The 23,397-nt window shown below is 33.6% G+C and overlaps 1 protein-coding gene across 2 annotated transcripts in view; it reads left to right on the top strand.

The window, feature by feature from the left end:
* The window catches only part of Lrp1b (LDL receptor related protein 1B), a 1,779,190-nt gene that overhangs the window by 1,123,417 nt on the left and 632,376 nt on the right, over window positions 1-23,397 (top strand). For both annotated transcript variants that reach the window (XM_033757153.1, XM_033757154.1), the window contains exon 21: window positions 4,796-4,978. In XM_033757153.1, the coding sequence (XP_033613044.1) occupies window positions 4,796-4,978 (183 nt within the window). The remainder of the gene's footprint in view (window positions 1-4,795; window positions 4,979-23,397) is intronic.

Below are 23,397 nucleotides of genomic sequence, written 5' to 3'. Positions count from 1 at the left end.
TGACTGAAGAGTGAAACTCAATCCTAGATCTTTTTTTTTTTTTTTTTGGTTTGTTTTGTTTTGTTTTCTCTTGAGGGATCTTGCAATACCAGCACTCTTGGAGGCTAAAGCAGGAGGATCTCAAATTCAAGGTCAGATGGAAGATGTAGCTTAGCGTAGTACCCCTGCATTGAACCCCTAGTGCTGAGAGAGAGAGAGAGAGAGAGAGAGAGAGAGAGAGAAAACAAAAGCAAGAAAATTATGGACAGTAAATGGGTGAAATATAAACAAGAAAACAGTTTAGGTCAGGAAGAATATTATAACCAAAACAAACATTTGTACATTAATAAGATGTGTATTAATATCATTAAGAGAACTTTTCTCCATTTGGGTTTGGATTTCCATAATGGTAAACTGAATTTCCTTCCCCAGACTATACAGTTATTTTTAAGTTACTGTAGTTTGGTTATTGGTGGTGCTTTTTAATTGGTGCTATACCAGCATACAGGAACTTAGACTTGACAACCTTAAGAAAAAGAAATAGATATTCCTCAAGGGATTTTCAATCTTGTATTTGAATTTATAAGTAAATATTTATGTAGAATAAGAAAAAATGAGTGGATTCCCTTATGAAGCCTAAATACATAAACTAAATAATAGTAAAGCAAAATAGATGCAAGTAGATCAATAAAAAATTGGGCAATAGCAGTATAGTCTCTCCATTTAGAATGTCTGGTTACATCTTTCTGGTTGCAAGTAATTTTCAGCTGTAAGTAATAGTGAGCTACCAGACTAATTAAAAGTAGTAGTTAGAAGTTACAACAATGCAAAATCTAGTATAGGACATGGTGTTTCCTTCAGCAAATCCTTACAATTTCTGATCTTTAATTATAATTTGGAAATTAAGAAGATTGGTTTTAGTATTTCATTGTTGATTTTTTGCCTAGACGATCTGACTATTTGTGATAGTGGGGTATTTAGATACCCCACTACAACTGTATCAGTGCTTATTTGGTTTTTCATGTTACTTAATATTTGTTTTGTATTATTGGGTGCATTTATATTTGGTGCATATATGTTTATGATTGTCATCTCTTCCTCTTGAATTGTTCCCTTTACAAGAACACAGTGGCCTTCTTTGTCTGTCTTGATCACTTTGGTTTGAAATTTACTTTGTCTGCGAATAAGATTGCTACCCCTGCTTTTTTCTTGGCTCCTGTTGCATGGAGAATCGTTTTCCACCCTTTCACTTTCAGTCTGTGGGCTTCTTTTTGCATTAGGTGCATTTCTTGTATACAACATATTGCTGGATTTTGCTTCTTAATCCAGTCTGCCAGTCTATTCCTCTTGATTGGTGAATTGAGGCCATTGACATTGATGGTTATAACTGATATGTACTGACTTCTTACTGTCATGTTATTGTCTTTATGTTGACTCTTTTTAATTTTTTGCCTTTTCCTTTTAGTTTCTTGCCTTGCCTATTTGATTTGGTCTGTTGGGCCTCATGGTATTATGATCTTCATTGTCTTTTTCTAGGATATTGCTTAGAATTTGTTGTAGTGCTGGTTTGGTGTTCATGAAGTTTCTCAGGTGTTCTTTGTCATGGAAATATCTTATTTTCCCATCCATTTCGAAAGAGAGTTTTGCAGGATACATCAGTCTGGGTTGGAGGTACCCCCCCCAAAAAAAAAAGAAAAAAGAAAAAAGAAAAAGAAACCATATTGTCCTGATTGCTAATGGCTACCAAGTTCATTTTTTTTTACATGAAGCTTTCCAAAGTTGCCTAGATTTCAAGAGCAGGTGATTTCTAGTTCTCTCCTCCTTTCTGGAGAAGGATATCAGTACTAAATTCTGATGAAACAACTTGTCAAGAAAAAATTGCACTTTTTCAAACATCTCTTCTATTAATTTGTTCACTTAGTCTCTGATCATTTCTAAAATAATATGAACTGTAACCTTTACATATTAAATGTTATAAGACATATGAATTTACAAAGACAGAATAAGGATTAGTAATGTAAATGAACCTACGGCTGAGATTGAATCAAACAAATTCATATCATAAAAAGGGTCCATAAATCTCCCTCTAAGAGCTAAGAAACTATTACAAAGAAACATGATCAGATTCAGGATAATTCACAAATATTCATTAAAAGGATTCATAGAGAAGAAAAAAATTTGTCTGAGGTAATGAAATTAGTATTGATATTGAGATCAGTGAAATAAAAATTTTCAAAGTTTCTGGGAAGTAGAATTTTAAAACTGAAGAAATGTGTTTACCATTTTCTTCTCACTTCTCTGTCACCCCGCAAGGAAAATAAAAAATTTTGTAGGAAAAAGTATAAATATAAGTAGTCTCAAAAAAGTAAGAATGAAACAAGAATAACCCAGCTTTGATGTAAAAGGAAACAAGAAAGAAATGAGTGTCTTTGTTTTTGTTTTTGTTTTGTAATAGGAAACTAGTGATACAATTCACTTTCTTCCAGGCAGTTGTTGGTACCCTGCAAGATAGCCAGCTCAAGACTTGTTCTACTTTTCACAGTGCTGGATCCTAGATTTTTTTGTAGCAAAGTGTCAAATTTTAAAAATGCCAATGGTTTGTTGGCACACTAAGTGTACTGATTGATAGATTCAATTTATAAGCTGCCATATATCATCCTTTATTTTAGAGCACACGAAATCAACAGATATCTTCTATATTTATAAATATTTTTTATCTTTTTTTGTACCAGGGATCAAACTCGGGACCTTGTACTTGCGAGGCAAGTAGTTGAACCACTAAGCTAAATACTCGGCCCCTTAGTCATTATTTGATATTTCTTTCAAATAAAACTTTTATGTGTTATTGGTTACACTTATATTATGAGTATACAATTCAGCTAAACCAAAGTTCCATTTTGTTTTCAGGAAAAGTTTAGTAGTAAGAGAAAGAAGGGAAGGCCATTCCACTGCTGCATAGAAGTTGGCCTCTTCACCACAGGAAATACCTAGAGAGCTAATTGGGCCTTGAAGTCCATTTGATTTGTCCTCTTCCTGAATATGGAAATCACATAGACATTTCACATGAGGTCCATGTTTCAAAGATGCTGCAAAGTGTGGTTTATGAAACCCGTACCAAACTAGCTCTTTAGCAAGTATTTAGCAAGTGAACTGTATTAATTCTATGAATACTAAATTAAATGTGGTGGAAAATTGCTGTAAAATATTCCATATATGTTTTCCATTTATACACAGACACTACCATCTTTGTTTATGGCATATATTCACATCAATTATTTTCTTTAATTGTAACAATAATATATCCAAAATGAGAATAATGTGGATTGGTACAAAAACGGAAAAATAAACTCTGTTTTGGGAAGAAATTGAAAGCCAACCTAGACTGAATACTTTCACTATTAATTCGGTATGATAGTGTATATTTTCTTAGCTTTGGTTATTTTGAAAGATAGTCATTTTTTTTTCTTTTTGTGAATGGCAACTCCCAACATAAGTTCTTTATGTTCACCTCAGTAGGGACATTTTTGCTTGATTATTTAGTATTAAAGAATTACTGTTTTAGGAAGAATTGTAAAGCAGAGTAAGTCTACCATATGCATCTTTACAATAATGTATTAGGTAAAAGATAGTTGAAATTCTTTAAAGAAAAAATCTTAAGAATTTATTTATACTATAGAAAATAACAACAAAAATACTTTATTCCAGCTGAACAAATAGAAGTCTGCAAAGATTCAGTAGCAGTTTTTATAATACCAGTGATTTTATTAATTTTAGTTTGACTGAGTCTAATCTTAAATCATTATCACTGATCTCTTCCAAACCAGCACATCAAGTAGTGCATAGCTCTCATGAACCTGCTTCAAATTTGTCAAAATAATATATGTGTGTATATATATATATATAAATTGTATATTGCAGTAATTGTTGGATATAACAATACAAATATACAATTAATTTTTTACACTAGAGTATACATTTAATTTGTTGCATTTGAATTTCAGTTTCAAAAAAATATATATGAAACTTTATTTTACAATATTATTTGATAATATTGGTTAAAATGCCTCATTATATGAGACACTGTTACAAAATTTAATAAATTGGTAACTATTATCATATTATCCAATTGTAATAATATTGGAATATATATTTTTCCACACTTATTCATTTTACCCTATAATATTCATCCTCTAGTTTTAGTCTTCAGGTTATGAACCATAGTGTTATCAGGCGATTGTATGAAATTTGGAAACATTGAATTTGAATGTATAGTGCTTCATATTAGATTTAAATCCTACATCCTTAAAAAGTTGTATTTATTTTTTTTTTAGTTTTTAAATTGTTGTATTTTAAATTTTTTTAAGATCTTGTTAATCAAAAAGTAATTATCCTTTAGCTATTTACCTCTTAGCAATTTGAAAGAAATTTCTCAAAGAAATGTCAAAAATATCAACCAAAGTCTTATCTTTAAGAGTGTAATATAAAATTTTATGTGTCTTAAAATAAAGTTCTTCAAAGAAATCATTCATAAGATACTAAATAAAAAGCACAATATGTCATACACTATCTTTCTTGCTCTGTTGTTACTTATGTAGCACTTTTAGTAATTCTACAAGACAAGAAACACCATTTTCTTTCATTATCAGTGTTATAAATGAATGTAAAAAACCCTAAACCTGTTTTATTAACTAAATTTAAAATTATGCATTGTCTCTGGCATCACGATAGAAAGATGTGATAAAGTTATTATCAAGTAAAAATCATAAATTCTTTCCCATGTTATACTCTTCCTCTCTCTCTCTCATTTCAAATTAAGAGATTCGGTCTCCTGCTGGTTGTAATGGGAATGACTTCCAATGTTACCCGGACGGAAATTGCATTCCTGACCTGTGGCGCTGTGATGGGGAAAAAGATTGTGAAGATGGTAGTGATGAAAAGGGCTGCAATGGTACCATACGATTGTGTGATTACAAAACCAAGTTTTCCTGTCAGAGTACAGGTAAGCAGACACTGGTTTTAGCTACTAGTTGGGCCCTGGATATAGAATCTCTTTGACTCATTCTCAATCTGTCTTGCTTTCCTAAAATATATTCTTGTATTTCTGATAGATTCACTTACCTTCTACATGTAACAATAATAATAACTAGTATCTGTTAAGAGTTATAGGCCTGGCATAGTTCTGTGGATGTTCTCTTCATGAACTCCTGAGGTAAAGAGAAATTTTTAACTTGATCAAGTTCACAATCAGCATGTCAGAATTAAGATTCGATAGCAGCTCATGTGGATTCAGCAATGAAATTTCAATCAAGAAAATGACAAGTGTATTAAGCACAAACGATATTTCTCTTTCTGTAGATGCAATTCCCACTAAAGTTTAAATGAAAGTGACTAGGGTGGGGAATTTAGCTCAGTGGTGCTGTGCCTGCCTTACAGATGTGAGGTCCTGAATTTGATCCTGGGTACCCCCCCAAAAAAAAGTTTTAAATGAATAAAAAAATAAAATAAAAGAGAGTGACTAGAAGGTAAGGTAAGGCAGAATTATATACATTTGTGTTCAATTAATTTCTTAAGTTTTAATTAATTATATCTTAATTAATCATGAGTTCTTAGTGATTCCTTTTGGTATTTCAACAAACAGGAAAAGCTGTCAGAGTTGTAAGTAAACATTGAGAAAAATGTGGATGATTGGTGTTTAAAGGATTTTTTTCTTGCTAAACATTATTCTTTGTGAGATATTTAGTAAAAAAATAAAGAAATACATGAAAATATAGTTAAAGCTCATTTTCAGTGAGGCAGTTGTGTTTCTTAAATGATTATTTTTTGAACATTTTTCAAAATAGCATTACTCTTCAGTAGTTAATAAAGAGTCTTAATTTGCCAGATATCATTTAGAAATGATGTGATTTTAAGTTTAGTGATTTTTGAACATGATGTATTCATTAAAAATCAAGATATAAGTTTCATTGAGTGAATTATTGACTTTCATAATATTTTTTACTCAAAAAGCCACTTATTTTACTTGGATTGTATAGAAATAAATATGTATAAAATGTTAATATATACTTATGTATAATACATATGGTATATTTCCCCTTATGACTTCTGTCGTTTTCCTAATTGGAGTAATGTTGAAATTTAGCACACAAAAATCTTTATTACATATATGGCTAAGAAATTAGCCATGTTATAGTAAAACAAGTTATAAACTGAAATGAAAAAAATCTGAGTTTAAGCTAATTGGATATGCTATTAAAATTTAGCAAATTTGAATATAAATCAAAAAACCATTCTGCAGCTTCTCTATGAAGAAAAATTTAGAAATCTTTATAAATTATGATTATCTGTAATTAGGAAAAGTGTTGAGAAAAGGTGGAAAGTGGGCACAAGAATGAAGTTAGATGTGAGGATTAACTTCTAATGTCCTCTACCAACACTGCACAACATAATTTGGCAACAATCAGTTATACTGTATAATTCAAAATTGTTGGCTAAGAGAAAGTTCAATGTTTCAAACACAATGAAATGTTAGATGCTTGAAGTAAAGTATATGCTAATTACTCATATCCAATCATTATACGTTGTGTACATGCATTGAGATATCATGCCGTATCTCATAAATATTTACAATTATTATACATCATTTAAAAATCTATTATATTTTCATAGCAATGAAAATCTATCATAGTATCTAAGACACAGGACATCAGTGAAAACTGGTTTGAACTTTATATAGAAAATTAAATAATAAATAACAATATGAAGAATACTTAGCAGATAATTTGAAGTGCTTCTGAAGAGCAGTTTTACTACAGTATACTGCGTATTGGTTTTCTACAGTGAAATGTTACGTAACTGATTCATTTGAATATTACTTAATTTAAAGATGAGTCTGAAGTATGATGAACATGTCTGGATACCTTTGGATAATTGGATTCTCAGAAACACTTGGGATTTGGATTATATATGTAATAATGTCATTAATATATCACCAGGTGTTTATATCAAATTATTTTCAATTGCAAGGCATAGTTATGCATATGTGTAATCCTGCCTACTCCTAGCTAAGGCAGGAAAATATCAAGTTCCAGTCAAGCTTGAGCAACTTAGCAAGAGTACTTCAAAGTAAAATTTTAAAAGTGGTGATGATGTAGCTCAGTGGTAGAGTACTTGGCTAGTATGTGGGAAGCCCTGGGTTTAAATCTCAGTGATGTGAAAAAGTGCTTTCAAGTAAACCAAAAATAAAAAATAAAAGAGCAGTACTGCGACAAAATTGATGCTTCATTACAAAGAGAAATGTGAAAGGTATTTGTTTAGCCATACAGTTCCTTGTAATTTAATCATTCTGTACAATGCATCAAACCAGAATGCATGAAAATGTAGTTGAGTCACACTGCATAATTATATATTCATATTTGTGATAGACTTTTGAACACTGGAGTCATTAAAACAAAGCAGATATAAGCATTGAATTGAGATATGTATACATATTTAATCCTTTGATTTTTTTTAATTTACTATAATTAAATTCTCAGTTTTACAAAAGAAAAGACCTTCACACTACCCAAGATGTTCAATCAAGAGTTCATTTTTATTTTCAAAGATGTCTTAATTGCTATCTTGAACTCTTAATAGTTTTCCAGGTAATAAATGTACATTTCACGGTTAATATAGCTTCTGTTTGACACATAAATTGTCATCTATTAGTGCTCACATGTAGGTACATTAATACATTATTTCTATAAAAATAAATGAGAGCTAAATTAAATTAAAATACATTGCAATCTTTAGCACATAACAGCTTCTAATCCTAAAGTACCTATCTTTGACCAATGGGGAATAATTTAAAGTCCAAAACTCATGGAAAAGAAACTCAGAAATTTCACTTTCAGATTGATTAAAAAATGAATAATATTAAAAAGTGCAAAGGTTGTGGGAAAGTAGCTCCTTTCAGGTGTTAAAGGAATATAAGTTTAGTCTTCTAGAAATTCAAGGAAAGAAAAGGAATGTATAAAATAATGACTTATTAAGAAATAAAGCATTTTTCGGAGGAACAGAAATAAACCAGATACCAAATGCTGAGCTGGCTGAATTCGATTACCTGACTGGCTTAGATATGAAAATGAGATGAAATGAACAGGTGCTTATATTTTAGAATTAATAGGAAATTAAACTATCCCATATGAATCTTGGGAAGGAAGCTAGGCTCATTACTAGAAACCAAAAACTAGAATCAAAATTCATTTACTTTTGAAAGGAGAATGATTATTCATGAATAATCAATATTGGATATTTTATCACATTCAGTCTCTAAGCCATACAAAGCCTTCTTTGACTGCATTGCCCTAACCTGCCCCAATCTCTTTAGGTATACAGGAAAATTATTTAACTAAGTGTGTACCTAAAAAGAAAAGAAGTTAATTTTGCTATGCAAAAGCTCTTTAATAAAATGAAATCCCACTTGTTGATTTTTTTTTATTATTTCCTGTTTGATCAGGGTTTTGTTCATAAGGTCTTTTGACTATACGTATATTTTCAAGAGTTCTACCCATTCCATCTTCAAATACATTTAAGGTTTCTGTTTTAATATTTGAGTTTTTGATCCATGTCGATTCTAGTATAGGGCATAGTGAGAAAAATGGATCTAGGCTTAATCTTTGGTGGGTGGAAAGCCAGTTTTTCCATCACCATTTACTAAGGAGGCTTTCTAATGAAAGTGGCTCTGTTATTGAACATGAGGTGGCTGAGTGTGTTTGGAGATGTTGCTGTATCTTCTAGTCTGGTCTGTCTGGTCTAGTCTAGGTCTGTTTTATTTGTTTGTTTTAATCACAGTAGCTTTGAAATATAAGTTCATGTCAGGGATTGTAATGTCCCTTGCCTTGATTTGTTGCCAAGAATTGCTTTTGCTGTTCTAGGTCTCTTATGGTTCCAAATGAATTTTAGGATTGTTTTCTGTAATTCTGTGAAGAATGCCATTGGTATTTTCATTGGGATTACATTAAATCTGTATGTTAATTTTGGAAGTATGACCATTTTCACCATATTCATTCTTCCTAACCAAGAACAAAGGATATGTTTCCACTTTCTAATACTCTCTTCCATCTTTCTATTCAGAGTACTGTAGTTTTCAATATAAAAGTCTTTTACTTACTTCCTTTGATACCTAAATATTTCATTGTTTTCGTGATGCTATTGTAGAAGGTGTGGTTTCCTTAATTTCTGTCTCAGTGAGTTTGTTTTTTTATGTATGGGAATGCTATTGATTTTTTTCTGTGTCATCTTTGTATCCAGCTATGCTGCTGAATTTGGTTATTAAATCTATGAGTCTTTCAGTGAGAGTTTTTGTGGTCTCTTACATCTAGAATATATAAAGAGCTCAAAAAAAAATCAGACCTTACAAATTTAAAGACCCAATCCAAAAATGGACATCTAAAATGAAAAAACATGTCTCAGGTGAAGTAGAAATAGCAAATAAATAGATGAAAAAATGTTCAACATCGCTCTTTATTTGAGAGCTGCAAATTAAAACAACACTGAGATTTCATCTCATTCCATAAAAAAGTGGCTATTATCAAGAAATCAACCAATAACAAATGCTGGAGGGGCTGTGGAGTAAAATGAATCCTTCTGCACTGTTGGTAGGAGTATAGACGGGTGCAACCACAATGAGTATGGAGATTCCTCAGAAAACTAAAGCTAGTAGAGGTTCCGTTTGATCCTGCTTGCCCACTTTTTGGTATCTTCCTGAAGGTATTAAAAGCATCATATGACAGGAATGTATGCACACCCACATATAATGAATGGGAACATTATCGAAGACTCCTGCAGTGGGTCTAGGTGTCCTATGAGGCAATCCAATGCAAGCTAACAAGAACAAAGACTTTGAGAGAAAACTGGGCCTTGGGCTGATATGCTGCTCTGTGCAAAAATGACAAAGGGTGCCAAGGACATCCAGTATTTATTATTATAATTTGGGAAGAAAGTGAGCAAGATGTGCTTTGAAGACATCTAGTGATGGAGTGTGATGCATCCGGTGAGAGCAGATGTGCAAGCAGGGCTGCAAAGGGAGGCACTGCTTATCTTGCTTGAAGAGAACAAATGGATACAGGGACAGGGTTGCAATCAAACATCAGCCCATCGGGTTAGAGAGTAACCATAATTCATGGGAAAAGATTTTAATTGGGATCAGGCTGACGTCAGCTACACCTGCATGGCAACCATGGGGCAAAGGGCTGTACTCGCCAAGCCCAGCATCTGACATGCCCACTTGAGTCATGTGAGGTTTGGTCTGACTGCTAATATAAAACAACATAGCTGAGTTATGGAAAGAAAGAAGCATGTGCCACTTGCAGCCTGCTAATACTGGGCAGGGATGTCAGCTATACATGCTTACAGCAGGACAATTTGTAGTAGATAAAATATAGAAATACCCCAAATGCCTATCAATGGATGACTTTATAAAGAAGATGTGGTATTTTTATACACTGGAGCACTACTCTACTGCAAAGAAGGGTAAACTTGAGGCATTTATAGGTAAATGGATGCACCTTGAGACCATACTTTAAGGAAATAAATTGGGCACGCATTTGTCTTGTTGATAGCCCAAACACCAGCTAGTTATTAGGGGATGCCCAATTGCCTGATTAGAGTACAGCAGGGAATGAAAGAATAATATACAAAAAACAAGGAATAAAGTAAAATGAACAAGAGTGTACTATTTTGAGGGCTAGTAATTGATCTTAGCTCTATCTTGGCTAAGACCTGATCTTAGCTCTCCTGGCTAAGACCATGGGCTCTGGATTAGTCAGTATTCATTTTTATATAACATGAAGGCACATATAGAGAATAGCAGAACTAATTCACTAATGAGCCACATTACACAAGGGGAGTAACTACGTATTCTTGTGAAGGACAGGTCACAGTTAACAAGCCACCTGCGTTACCTTTAGCTAACATTTGATTTTGGAGAATGACTGCACAGAATCACAATTCCTCAGCTCTAATATTTCTTTGATATTACAAATGTCACAGCTTCATCAAGTTTTGAGACCTAAATTGTGACCGTTGTCATAGGGAAGTCTGTCACCATACACCATTCAAAGGGTCAATTATCAATTCAGACTTAGGCCTTAGAAGGACTCATAATTTCAATTAATAGCTGAATTATAAACCTGATCAATAATACCTAAAGCCTCCTTAGTGCAGTTTCAAGCTGGTCTCCTGTGCATGTTTATTACATTGTTCTTCTAGTGTGAGAATAAGAAAGTGCAAATATGGACCAAAATGCATAATACATATTGGGAAATGGGAAAAAATGTGCAAATGAGAAGAACAAGGGAGGGGAGAAGTGGAAAAGAAGGAAGGAAAAAAACAACAGAAAGAAAGAAATAGAAACAAAGCTTTTGTAAATGAGAAGAGGGGTTGAATGGAGGGGAGGAGATTGGGGCAAAAAATGAATCAGTGTATTAGGGCATAAATTCTCTATAAAGAATGTGATCACAGACACACACGCACACACATCTCCAAGCTGAAATTAATAACAAAAAACAAGTCAAAAAAAGGAAAAAAAAAAGAGAGAATAGAAGACACAGGTGTAACCATTCAACTAAGGAAATCTCTGGCTTAAGAGATTGAATGTAGTTTTTAAAATTTCAAGAGTGTGGGAATAAATGAGGTGGGCTGGAGTGGAAGCAGTGGTGTGTATAGTTAGGGAGGAATAAACAGAAAAATGAAAGTTCTCCTCCAAGATGAAAGTGCAAACCAGAATTCTAAAAGGCATGGGAAAACTAAAAGCAGTGCTAAACATCAGTCATTACAAAAATGAACTTTGATGGGGAGGGGAGTAGGGGGTGAAGGGAGGGCAGAGGTAAGGGGAAAAAATGAGAACCAAGACTTGCCATGTAGAGGTACAAGATCCCAACAATGAATGTAACTGTACTGTATCCCTAAAATGTACCAATAAACTCAATAAAATTAAAAATAATAATAATAATAATAAAAAAGGGTTGGGAACACACAAAAAAAGATGAACTTTGCATGCTTAAATGAAAATAAAATTTAAGTCCAAAAAATGTTTAAAATAGTAATATTGAAAAACTACAATAATACACAATATCCTAATGAGATAATTAATAATGTGAAATAGGAAGTAAAAGGCTAAACATGTAGGGAAAGTGAGAAGGGTGGGGGAAAGGTAATAAGGGATAGGAAAAAATATGAGAAAATGAAAAAATGGAAATAAAGTGTTTGTAAATGGGGAGGGGAGGAGGGGGTGAAGGGAGGGCAGGGACAAGGGGAAAAATTCAGAACCAAAACCTGTCATGCAAAGGTACAAGATCCCAATAATGAATGTAACTGTACTATATACCTAGATTGTACCAATGAACTCAATAAAAAGAAAAAAAATGAAATGTTGAGATTTTCGATAAGAAAAAAGAGAACCAAAATTTTCCTAAAATAAATGAGAAAATTCACATAGGTATGATATATATTCACATATACATATCACCTAAGATATATATGTATATATGTGCATATGCATGACAAGCAAAATAATTGAAATATTAAAAAAGTGACAAATGACACTTGTCTTGTTGAGGCTGCTATAACAAGTTACGATAAACTACAGAGCATAAATGAAAAAAATATTTTTTTGCACAGTCCTAGAGGTCAAAGATTCAAGATCAAGCTGTCAGCAAATTATTTGTCCAGTTATGATTCTTTCTGGTTTAATGATGGTTATCAGTCCGTTGTAGGAGACCTCCACCTTTCTGACTTAATTGTTTCTCAAAGCCCGTCTCTCAGTACCTCACAGTAGAGATCAGGATTTCATTATACATTTGCAAAGATTCAAGCACTCAATCCTTAACACTTGAAGCAACAAAAGCATCACATTTTGTTCACTATCAGTTGGGTAGCTATTAACATATCCAGTAATTGCAATGTTGGTAAAAGGAGATCAAACAGACATTTTGAGGTTAGTGGATTTGGTAATATTTATCAGTGATTTAAATGAGCTTATTATTTTGCTCACAAATTCACCTATATGGATTTATTTGAAATTTACAAAAACATTTATTTAAATATTACAAAATGTGAATGTGTTTAATAAGCACAACTCATTATATAGAAAGATTCTTACAAATGTAACAAATTGACATACATTCTTAAAATTTGACCTGATGTTAGGTTTCAAAGGAGACTTAAAACTTTTCAATATTAGGCATTTTACAGAAAGCAATCTCCAGGTAGGGGTAAGGTAATAAGGGAAAAGAAAAAAATATGAGAAAATTAAAACATGGAAAAAAAGTGTTTGTAAATGGAGAGGGGAGGAGTGGGTGAAGGGAGGGCAGGGAAAAGGGGAAAAAATGAGAACCAAGACCTGTCATGCACAGATACAAGAGCCCAATGATGAATGTAACTGTACTGTATACCTAAAATGTACCAATAAACTCAATGAAAAAAAAAAGAAAAGAAAGCAATCTCCATGTACAAAAATATTTTTAAAATTCATTTTGCTCACCATCTCTATGGTTATCTGGGAAACTATTTCTGTTTTGAATTTTTCTAGAGCCTGATTGATCTGTTTTGTTACTTCTTGTGCTGTGGCTTCAAAGTGTCCTGATGGTTCTCTATCAGACTTTTCATCATCATTTGCCCTACTGTTTGCCATTGGTGAACTGGAAGTCTGTCTTTGTGTCTTGCTTAAGTGTTTTCTCATTTTTATTTTTGCTGTTGGATTGTTCTTGGTTTAATTTCTGGGTTATTACTTAAATCTTCCTGATATAGTTGCACTTTAGCTTTTGAGTCTCTAATGTCTCATAGACATTCTCATTTTCATAATATTGGAGAAAACAACTCATTAAATCAATCCCAATCCTTTATTCCAAATGATACAATCAGCAGCACAATAGGATCAAGCACAACTTGCAAATTGACCACTTGTGGTAGTCATTAGGCTATCACCTTTAAACCATGTGAATTAAACTAAAATCAAGAAGCAGCCCAAAATATGTTTGCAGTGAATACGCTTTTCAAAAATAGCATCTTTACCATTTAGGATGGGGGCTTAGACAGAGTTAGGATGAGAGGAGTAGATAAGTGAAAGAATAGGAGAAGGTTTCAAGTGAAGCCAGAGGACATAGAGTGACCGAACAATCTTTATGAAACTATTAAATTCAAAAGGGGTAGACAGAGTGCAAGAATAAGGGTAAGAATATATACCCTTAACAGTAACAGGGGCTCACTTTCCCTTGAAACTACTGAGCCATGAGTGAGGTAAAATGAGAGAAGAAAAGAACATAAGGAAAAAAGAAAAAATGATAAAAGAAGCAGTTTGAGGGCAGGAGCAGGAACAGAAAGGGAGATGAGGGATAATATGGTGGCTCAAGAGACTGAGTTGGAGAAAAAGGACAGAAAACAGAAAGAATTTGCAGAGTGGAATGAGGAAAAGAAAGAAAAAAAAAAGAATTTGAAGGGCCTCTTTGAGACCATATCTCTACTGTCATAATAGACCACGTGCACAGCCATGTGCAGAAGCAAGTCACCTGATCTCAGCTAGCCAATGGCAGACCCCCGTGATTCAGACTGACCTCATGCCGCAAGGCCCAAATTGAGTTCCCCAACCTTCAGGGTTGAACTCCACTCAGTTCTATTACAGGTTTGCCCCGCCCTTTCTTTAAAGAAGTTCAAAGTTGGGAGCTCAGAATAATATCTTTTATGACCACTTGTGCCTCTGCAGAGTGGGTCCAAGGCCTGGTCCAATCAGGAGGTCTGAGAGCAGGGCAGGGGCGGGGTGGGGTGGTGGTGTCATGGGGGTGTTTCAAGGGCATCTGTGCAGCTGCCTTCCTTGCTGGAGCTGGTGGCAGAGCAGGCAGGGAAGGGCGTGGCTACCCGGTCCGCCTGTGGAAGAGCAGATCTCAGGGTGACCTTCCTTGCTGGGTCTCTAATTGTTCACTTTTCATCTGCAATCACAGTACTCCCTGAGATCCAAAATGGGGCCAAGACCCATGTGCTCAGACCAGGAGGGCTAGTTTCCTCCAAGGCTGTGTTTGACCAGGGTCCAGCAACTGAGGAGAGAGGGAGGATGGAGGGGGTGCATCCAGACCATGGACACCAGCTAGGAAAAAACCGCCCCCACACTAAGTCTGTAGAGGACCCGCCTCAGCTCAGGTGTTTCCACAGTTTGGACTACAAAACTAAAATTAATCATAGGACCAAAAAAATGTTGAAATCATGCATTGGAAACTAAAATCACCCTTCAAATTAAACATTGTATTAAATCAAGTAATCATAATAAATATATTTAACTAGTTAGAATTGAGTAAGACGTGTACTATACAGCAAATTTTCTGTAACGATTTAAAATACCCTTCTTTTTTAAAAATTGCATTCTAAATTCACAGCAAAATTGAACAGAAGCTACAGAGAGGTTCTTTGCACCTTCTGCCACCTTCCCTTGCTTAGCTTTCCTCACTGTCAAATTCTATACTGGAAAAGTTCATTTGTTACAATCAGTGAACACATCATAAATACTTCATGAACACATCATATTACCCAAAGTTTCTTATTTTATATTAGGATTTACTTTGGTGTTTTATATTCCATAGAATTTAATAAGTATATAATGGTATATATACAGTATTATAACTTCATAAAGAATAGTTTTAAGGCCCTAAAATTTCTCTGTTCTCTGCTTGTTCATCCTTACCTGCTTCTAAAGTCCAGGAAACTACTGATGTTTTTTGCCATTTCCATAGGTTAGCCCTTTTCAGACTATTATGGGGTTGAGATTATAACTGTTTTGTATTGACTTCTTTCATTTAGTAAAATGCACTTAAGTTGTGTTGTTTGATAATTGCTTTCATTTAGTATTGAATAGCAATCCATTGTCTAGATGCACTACAATTTTTTTTTATCCATATATCCACTAACATATTTTGGATTTTTTCAAGTTCTGGCAATCATGAATATAGCTATTATAAATATCCATATACAGGCTTTTGTGTGCACAAAAGTTTTCAATTCATTTGGACAAATATCAAAGAACATATTTGCTAGATACTATAGTAAGAGCATATTTTGTTTTTACAAAGTTGCCAAACTGCCTACTAAAATGACTATCATTTTGCATTACCACTTGGTATGAGTGAATGTTCATGTAGCTCTGTATCCTTCTTTGCCTTTCATGGTGTAATTTTTTTAGATTTCTTCCATCACTTCCCTGAAGACATATGATACTGACTATCATTTCTAAGTTTATTTATTTTTTTATCTTTTTTTTTTTTTTTTTTTTTTTTTTTTTTGTTTTTTTTTATGGGGGCTTCTTTTTGTTTATGTTTTTTTTTTTTTTTTTTTTTTTTTTTTTTTTTTTTTTTTTTTTTTTTTTGGGTTTTTTGAGAAGGGTCTCACTATGTAGTTGAGACTCACCTGGAACTCACTATGTAGCCCAGGCCGGTCTCAAACTCTCAGTAATCTTCCTGCCTCAGCCTCCCTAGTGCTGGGATTACAGGCATGTGCCACCACACCTGGCCTAAGTTTATTTATTTTTTATTCATTAAGTTTATTGCACATTTTAGGTGTATGTTATGATCACATTCATCATTGGGAATTTGTACTTGTTACATGATGTATATTGTTTTTTTATTTTTCCCTTTCCCCTGACCTCCCTTCCACCCTTCCTCCCCTCCCTATTTACAAAGACTTTGTTTACATTTTTCCTTCTTTTTTTCATTTTTTTCTTTCTCTTCTTTCCTTTCCCCTACCCTTCCCACTTTCCCTTCACCTTTGGACCTTTTCTTCCTATGTCATTTTATCTATTATAGGTTTTGGTCCTCATTACACTTTCAGATTATTTAATAGTTTGATTCTGCAAATAAATTAAATGGGGAAAAACATTATAGGATACTCTTAATGGTAAAATACTGTGCAGCCATTACAAAGGCGGGGAATCATTCTAATATGCTCAGATGGATATTATTTCCATATGATTAGTTGTTGTATGTGAAGTGAAAATTATAATATGTGTTTAACTGAAAAGTATTAATGTCTGTAATAACTTGTATTTCTGGAAGGAATCAAAATGTGAGCTTTTATCTTTTTTTAGGGAAAAGGAGTGACTAGACAAAGAAAGCATGAGGATGCATTAAAGTTGTACATCATGTGATCTCTGATGTTTGCAAGAGTTGTGTAGATTGGTGCTAACACATACTTGTTATTCTAGATTCTATTGTAATAAGAAATGTACATTTTCAAACTCTGGTCCCAGAGTAGGGTTAAGTGTTATGCTTGAAGTTCCAAGTGTGGTGGCACTGGCCTGTAATCCTAGACCTCTGAAGGCTGAGGCAGGAGGATCATGGTAGGTTTCAGGTTTATCTTGGGCTATGTAGTGAGTTCAAGGCCAGCCTGAACTGGTACACATGGGGTTTTAATATTGAGACTGGCACCATGCTGTGTTCTTATCTGTGTGAGATGGATATCCACTGCAGGTTTCTATGAATGGCAATGTCTATGTTGGGATTCTTTTGGTTTCTACCCCCACTGTTGTATCAGTAAATACAAAGTGAAATGATGAATTTAATCTTGTTGAAATCAATCTATATAATTGGAACTAAATATATCATATGACAGGGATGCAGCATTTCTTTAGCATCAAAGCTTAGGTTATATATGAAGAATTTTTAAGAATAGCTTCTTAGTTGTTTTTCTTATTATTAGGACAAAATACGTGACATCTACAAAGTTTATTTATGCTGTATAGTGCACATAGATGTCTCTTGTCCCACACAACTTTTCATCCTCACAATCTTTCAGCAAGTCTCTTCATCACTTTTGAAAATGGCTATATCATTAATCACCAGAATTCTTTTTCAGTTCTTACTCTTCCATGTCATGAATTCTACTTTACCTTTCATTAACTGAATGAGTTCAGATAATTTACTAAGCCTCTTTGTTTCAGTTTTTTGACCTGTAAGTTAGAGGTGATAAAAAATAACAACTAATAAAATGTACAAAAATCACTAGAATGTGGAAACTAAATCAATATCTTTGACTTTTAAAACTTCAATATTTCTTCTTTCATTGAACACTTATATAGTCTCACAGCTGGTTCTGCTCTTTTTCCTGTAGCATTTAGACTTCTCTTTTTCACTTAAAATATTTTCAAAAACATAATAGGGGTCAAGTGTTGCATAGATTTTTTTTCTTCATTTTTTTTTAACTTTATGTCACCTTTCTGCAAGGTCTCCAAAGTTTCATCCATCTCCTGCAGGTAATTGCCTCACAAGTTTATATCACTAAATTTTGCCCTGTACTTCAAATCTGCTTTGTTCAATGCTTTGCTCAATATCCCAGTTCCTCTTAGAAAGTCAGAATTTCTCCCTCATATTTCTGGCTTTGTTAGAAGCATCTTCAGTTCCCTAAATACTCAGATATAAAGCAAATGGACACTGTGTTTGTGATTATTTTCCAAGTCCTGGCCCTACTAATGCTACCTCTGCCTCCTCTCCAATATTACCATGTTGTTATTCCCACTAAAGTATTATGGCTTCAAGTTAACCTTGCATTATCTCAATCTTGCACCTTTGTGTGGCATGTATTTTCCTCCCAGAATTGTTAACTTAAGCCATTCTGGAAGTTTTGCATCCCTTTTACTCCTCAAAATCTAACCTGAACACACAGTTTACGTTGACACAGTAAGACTATCTGATCATTATCGATAATCTCTGATGATTAAAAGATACATGCCTTCCAACTGATCCTTTTTTTTTTTTTTCTGATTGGATCGGTTATGGTTTAGATCTAAAATGGACTCTAGAGCCTCATGTGTTTGGGAGGTGATTGGATTACGGGTGGTGCAGATGACTTGCTATTAGAAGGTGGGATCTGCTTGGAGGTGGCAGCTCACTGACCTGAACGGGTATATCTCCCTTCTGCAATCCATCCTTCACTCCTGGGTTCCTGGCTACCATTGTGAGCAGCTTTTTCTCTCTATCCCCCTGATTTATGCCAGTCTGCCTTGGAGGCCAGCTGACCAGGGACTATAATGGAGCCAACATAAATGTCTCCTCCTTTAAATTGTCTGTGTCAGTTATTATTTTCAGTAACAACAAAAATTACTAAGTCAAGGCCCCATCCCCCCTTGCTATGTGACTTTAGATAGGAGTTGCACCTTTTATATCAGTTAGACCCAGAAAATAAGGCTAATACCGCATCAATTCAGTATCACCCCTGAAAGTCATTCAGAAAATTCAGTGCACACAGTTCTGTGAATATTGTTCTGATGATAATTTGTCCATATAACTATATTATTAAGAAAATAATCTCTTGCACAAAGTAAACAATGAATGCACAAATTAGAATTCTATAGCTAATCTTCTCAGTAATTGGACAGAGACCAAATTGAGAAAGAATTGATTGATGTCCACTCTCTATGTGCAGACATATTCTCATTTAATACTAGAAATAATTGCCATGCTATTAATTTTTTCTCACAGTTTTTCTGTTTTATATGTTCTTTGCTTTGCAGAAGGTATATGTTCTAATGTTAAGATTGTATGCAGCTAGGCACAGTGGCACATGTCTACAAGTTAAGACAGGAGGATTCTAAATTAAAGCCCAGCCAGGAAAACTTAATAAGACTGTGTCTTAAACCCCCCCAAATAAAAGCAATAGAAAGGCTACCTCAGTACAAAGGCTCTGAATTCAATCCCCAGTACCATGGAAAACAGTTGTTTTTATGAATTTTTTCCCCTGTATCCATATGTAAAATTATCTGCTATGTCTTAAATGCTTTTAGAAGAATATCTCAGCAAACCTTGTTCTCACCCTTAAATCATACATGTATTTTATGTACTTGAAATTCAGCAGCTCTCTGTGATATTTACATGGCTTTGATCTTATTTTTTTTATTTGTTCAAAACTGTAACTATGTCTCAAATTTACTTACTTTTTCATCTTTCTACACTTTTTAATAGACAATCTTGCTTATACTACTCAATAAATATTTGCTAAAATGAATTGAAACTGAACATTGTTAGAGAAATAAACATGCATATGGTATTAATAGTTTAAAAATTAAGGTTGAAGTTCAAAGGCCAGTATTTTAAAAGGCAGTGTAAATATATTCCTTGAGTAAATACATTAGATTTTCTAAAATATTTATTTATCTTCATGTTCCTAGTTTAATATTAATTGCCAGTTAAAGCCCAGAACAGAAACCATTCTATAATAACCTGTTTTGTCTTTTATTAAGGTAAGTGAAGTAGCTTATATTAAAATGTTTAAATGGTCAAAACATTTGAATAGGGAAATAGAAACTTGGGAAGTGAGCATATCAATTTATTTCAGGAAACTAGTGTGTTTTCTAGAAATTAAGAAAACACTTTTTCAACAGCTATTAATTTTGTGGAGGTATTTAACAAATTGCATATTCAAAGCAAACAAATTAAAATAGTTCTTAGAATGTCTTAAGTGTGTGAGTGGGACTTCTCTAGAAATTATTACAGTAGCATTCTGCTCTTTGTTATCTTGGGGAGGAGTTTTCTTTTCTCATTGAGTTTATTGGTACATTTTAGGTACACAGTACAGTTACATTCATCATTGGGATCTTTTACCTTTACATGACAGGTCTTGGTTCTTATTATTTCCCCTTATCCCTGCCCTCCCTTCACCCTGGGTGGAATTTTACTGTTATTGAATTTGGCCATTTTTGCACATTTTCAAAACTTTATTTTAAGATTTTGAGTTTTTTACACATTGGATATTTACAAATTGTATAATGTATTTAATATTATTAATGTCTATTATTTTAAAAATACCAATCTGACCTAATCATTCAGTATCATCTCTAAAAGAGGAAATTGTACAAAGAAAATTTATAGTATATTTTTACTTAAGACCTCGCATCCAAGCTAGGCATGGAGGTACATACTTGTAATCCTGGCACTGATACACTGAGGCAACAAGTCACAAGTTCCAGGTCTTCTTTGCCATCTCATTGAGACCCTGTATCAAAATAAAAACCAAAAATGGATATAATTCAATATAATGGCTCTGAAATCAGTCTTCAGTTTGCAAGAAGTGCAATAACTTGACTAGGTAAGAATTTGTCTTCATATGTACCAAACAGAAAAAAGTTTTAAAAATTATTTACTGAAGTCATTATTTAAATTAAATATTTAATTAACTAATTCATGAGCATGTGTTGAAAATTAAGCATAAAACCAAAATCACCCACTTGTCTATATTTGGGTAAAAATTGAAATCAAAAGAAACAAGAAAAGGAGAAACAGTTAAGTTTCAAGCTATCTCTGTAAAATTAATTGGAGAAAGGACCTATGTAAACTTGAAATTTTCTTCTAAGCTCTATATTTAAATAAATTCATATATCTGGAGAAATAATCTGTGTTAAAGCTTTAGAATCTTCTGAATGTGATTATTCTTTGCCCTTTTCAGGTAGTATTTATGTCAAGGATGGCAAACAGTTTTGCCATTATTATTACTCTAAAAGATTGATAATGATATTTTAAGGGTATAGTTATTGAAATATTTCTGCAGCCATTCTGGAGTCAATAGGTAACATTTTATATTAGTGATATCGGGGGGTGTTGTATCTTTGTTGACCAAACTGAAGTTGTAAATTATATTGTTTTTAATCTCAATTCTATTACACTTGCAGATGATACTATTCAATTTAATAACTAAGTGTAAAGTGTCATATTGTAGACTACATTTTAATGTTATGCACTGATCTTTTCTTTTTAACTAGATTATGACCTGGAGAGGGTTCTGTTTCCTAAGACTCTTAAGAAAGTGTAAGGCCCAAAGTTACTTCAACTCAACATATAATTTTATAATAGATATGTCCAATGTAGCAGACTTTGTGTCATATGTATGCACATTTCATCCTTATTATTTTTAAATAAGCCATGATATTTTGGAAAAATATGTAGATACATGATAGAGGGTTAGTAAAACAACATAAAAGTACTCACTCAGTGGAAAGTCCAAATTCCTCCTGTTCTAATGTCTTGTATATCATTCTTCCTTAACAGAGGCAATTACTTCTTGGATAACATTCTTGTCTTAGTTACTTTCTCCTTACTGAACACAATACCCCACACTCACAACTGAGCTCAGTAAACTGAATTCCAGCAAATCAACTACCTAGGCAGCCCATCTCCAGCAGAGTGCCTTGGGAAAAGCAAAGTCTTACGTTTGCAATTTTGAGTCCGTAAAGAGTAGGACCTTAATGGTTCCTCATATGCTCTAAGCCATTTTTTTCTGATTGTCATAGGCCAAATATTAATACAAGTCTTTATAGCAACCAATCTCTTCTCTGTTTCATCTTTATAGGCCCCAACTCTACCAGAACTTCCTTTCTGGCCAAATCAAAACTTTTCAAATTATCCATCTGAGCTCATTGCTCTTGCTTCTTAGGTGGAACTGGCTAAATATCCCCAACAGTACCCAAGCCACAGCCTGAATATTTAACAGTCTTGGAATTTTCTCCTTTTGATTAATTAGTCTCTTTCCCTTAACCCTAGTCTCCCTAAAAAGAGCAAAATGTAGACTAATTTTCCACCAGAGCATAATACATATGGCTGGTAATACACGTGCCAGTGAAGTCCTTGTTACCAGTGGAAACCACCTGAGCCTAGTATTTTCCATCTGCTTTTTTATCAGCATTCTGATCTTCTGGTTTTGGCTGGAAACGCCCATTAAGCTCAATTTTACAGCATTCTAGTACTATGTCTCCAGCCAGCATCATAATATCTTTCCAAATTCCTCCCTCAAGCTTGTTCCAAACGATTTTGAACCACAATGTCAGTTAGCATCAAAGCAATGGCTTCACTTCTCTTGTTATGAAATATTCATTCTTTTTTATCTCTGAGATACAATATTCAATACCCACAATAAGGGTTAATTTTGTCTCAGTTAATAGAGATTTTTGGTCCATAGTCAGCTGACTCCAATCAGGGCAACATGGTAGAGGGGCATAATAGACAAGATACAGCTTATGGCATGGCAGTGGAAAGTAGTGAAAGATCAAAAAGGGAGGGTAGGAGATATATCTGTTCAGGTCACACCCCCAGTGGTTCACCTCTTCTGATCAGGGTACACATCTCGGCATCTTACTTAGCTATAAACTCTTCAATGGACTATTCATTGATGGGTATCACATGATGATCCAATCCCCAAAGCCCAAGCTTTTAGTGCATGATGTTTTTGGGGGACATCTAAATATAAATCATAACACTGCCAGAACCACTTCATGAATAAGTAGAATATTAACATTCATTCAGACTGTATATGTGGGATCTGAAATTCATGGATTAAAACAGCTAAGACTGAAAAAAATTGTATCTGTGCTGAAAATTTACAGACTACTTTTGTTGTCATTATTCCTTAAACACTATATAT

This window comes from Fukomys damarensis, unplaced genomic scaffold, assembly GCF_012274545.1.
Source record: "Fukomys damarensis isolate Sample0158 unplaced genomic scaffold, DMR_v1.0_HiC HiC_scaffold_29, whole genome shotgun sequence".
In the NCBI taxonomy this organism is placed as follows: domain Eukaryota; kingdom Metazoa; phylum Chordata; class Mammalia; order Rodentia; family Bathyergidae; genus Fukomys; species Fukomys damarensis.
Note: the sequence above shows the minus strand (reverse complement) of the source record. Positions and strands in the feature narration are given on the sequence as shown.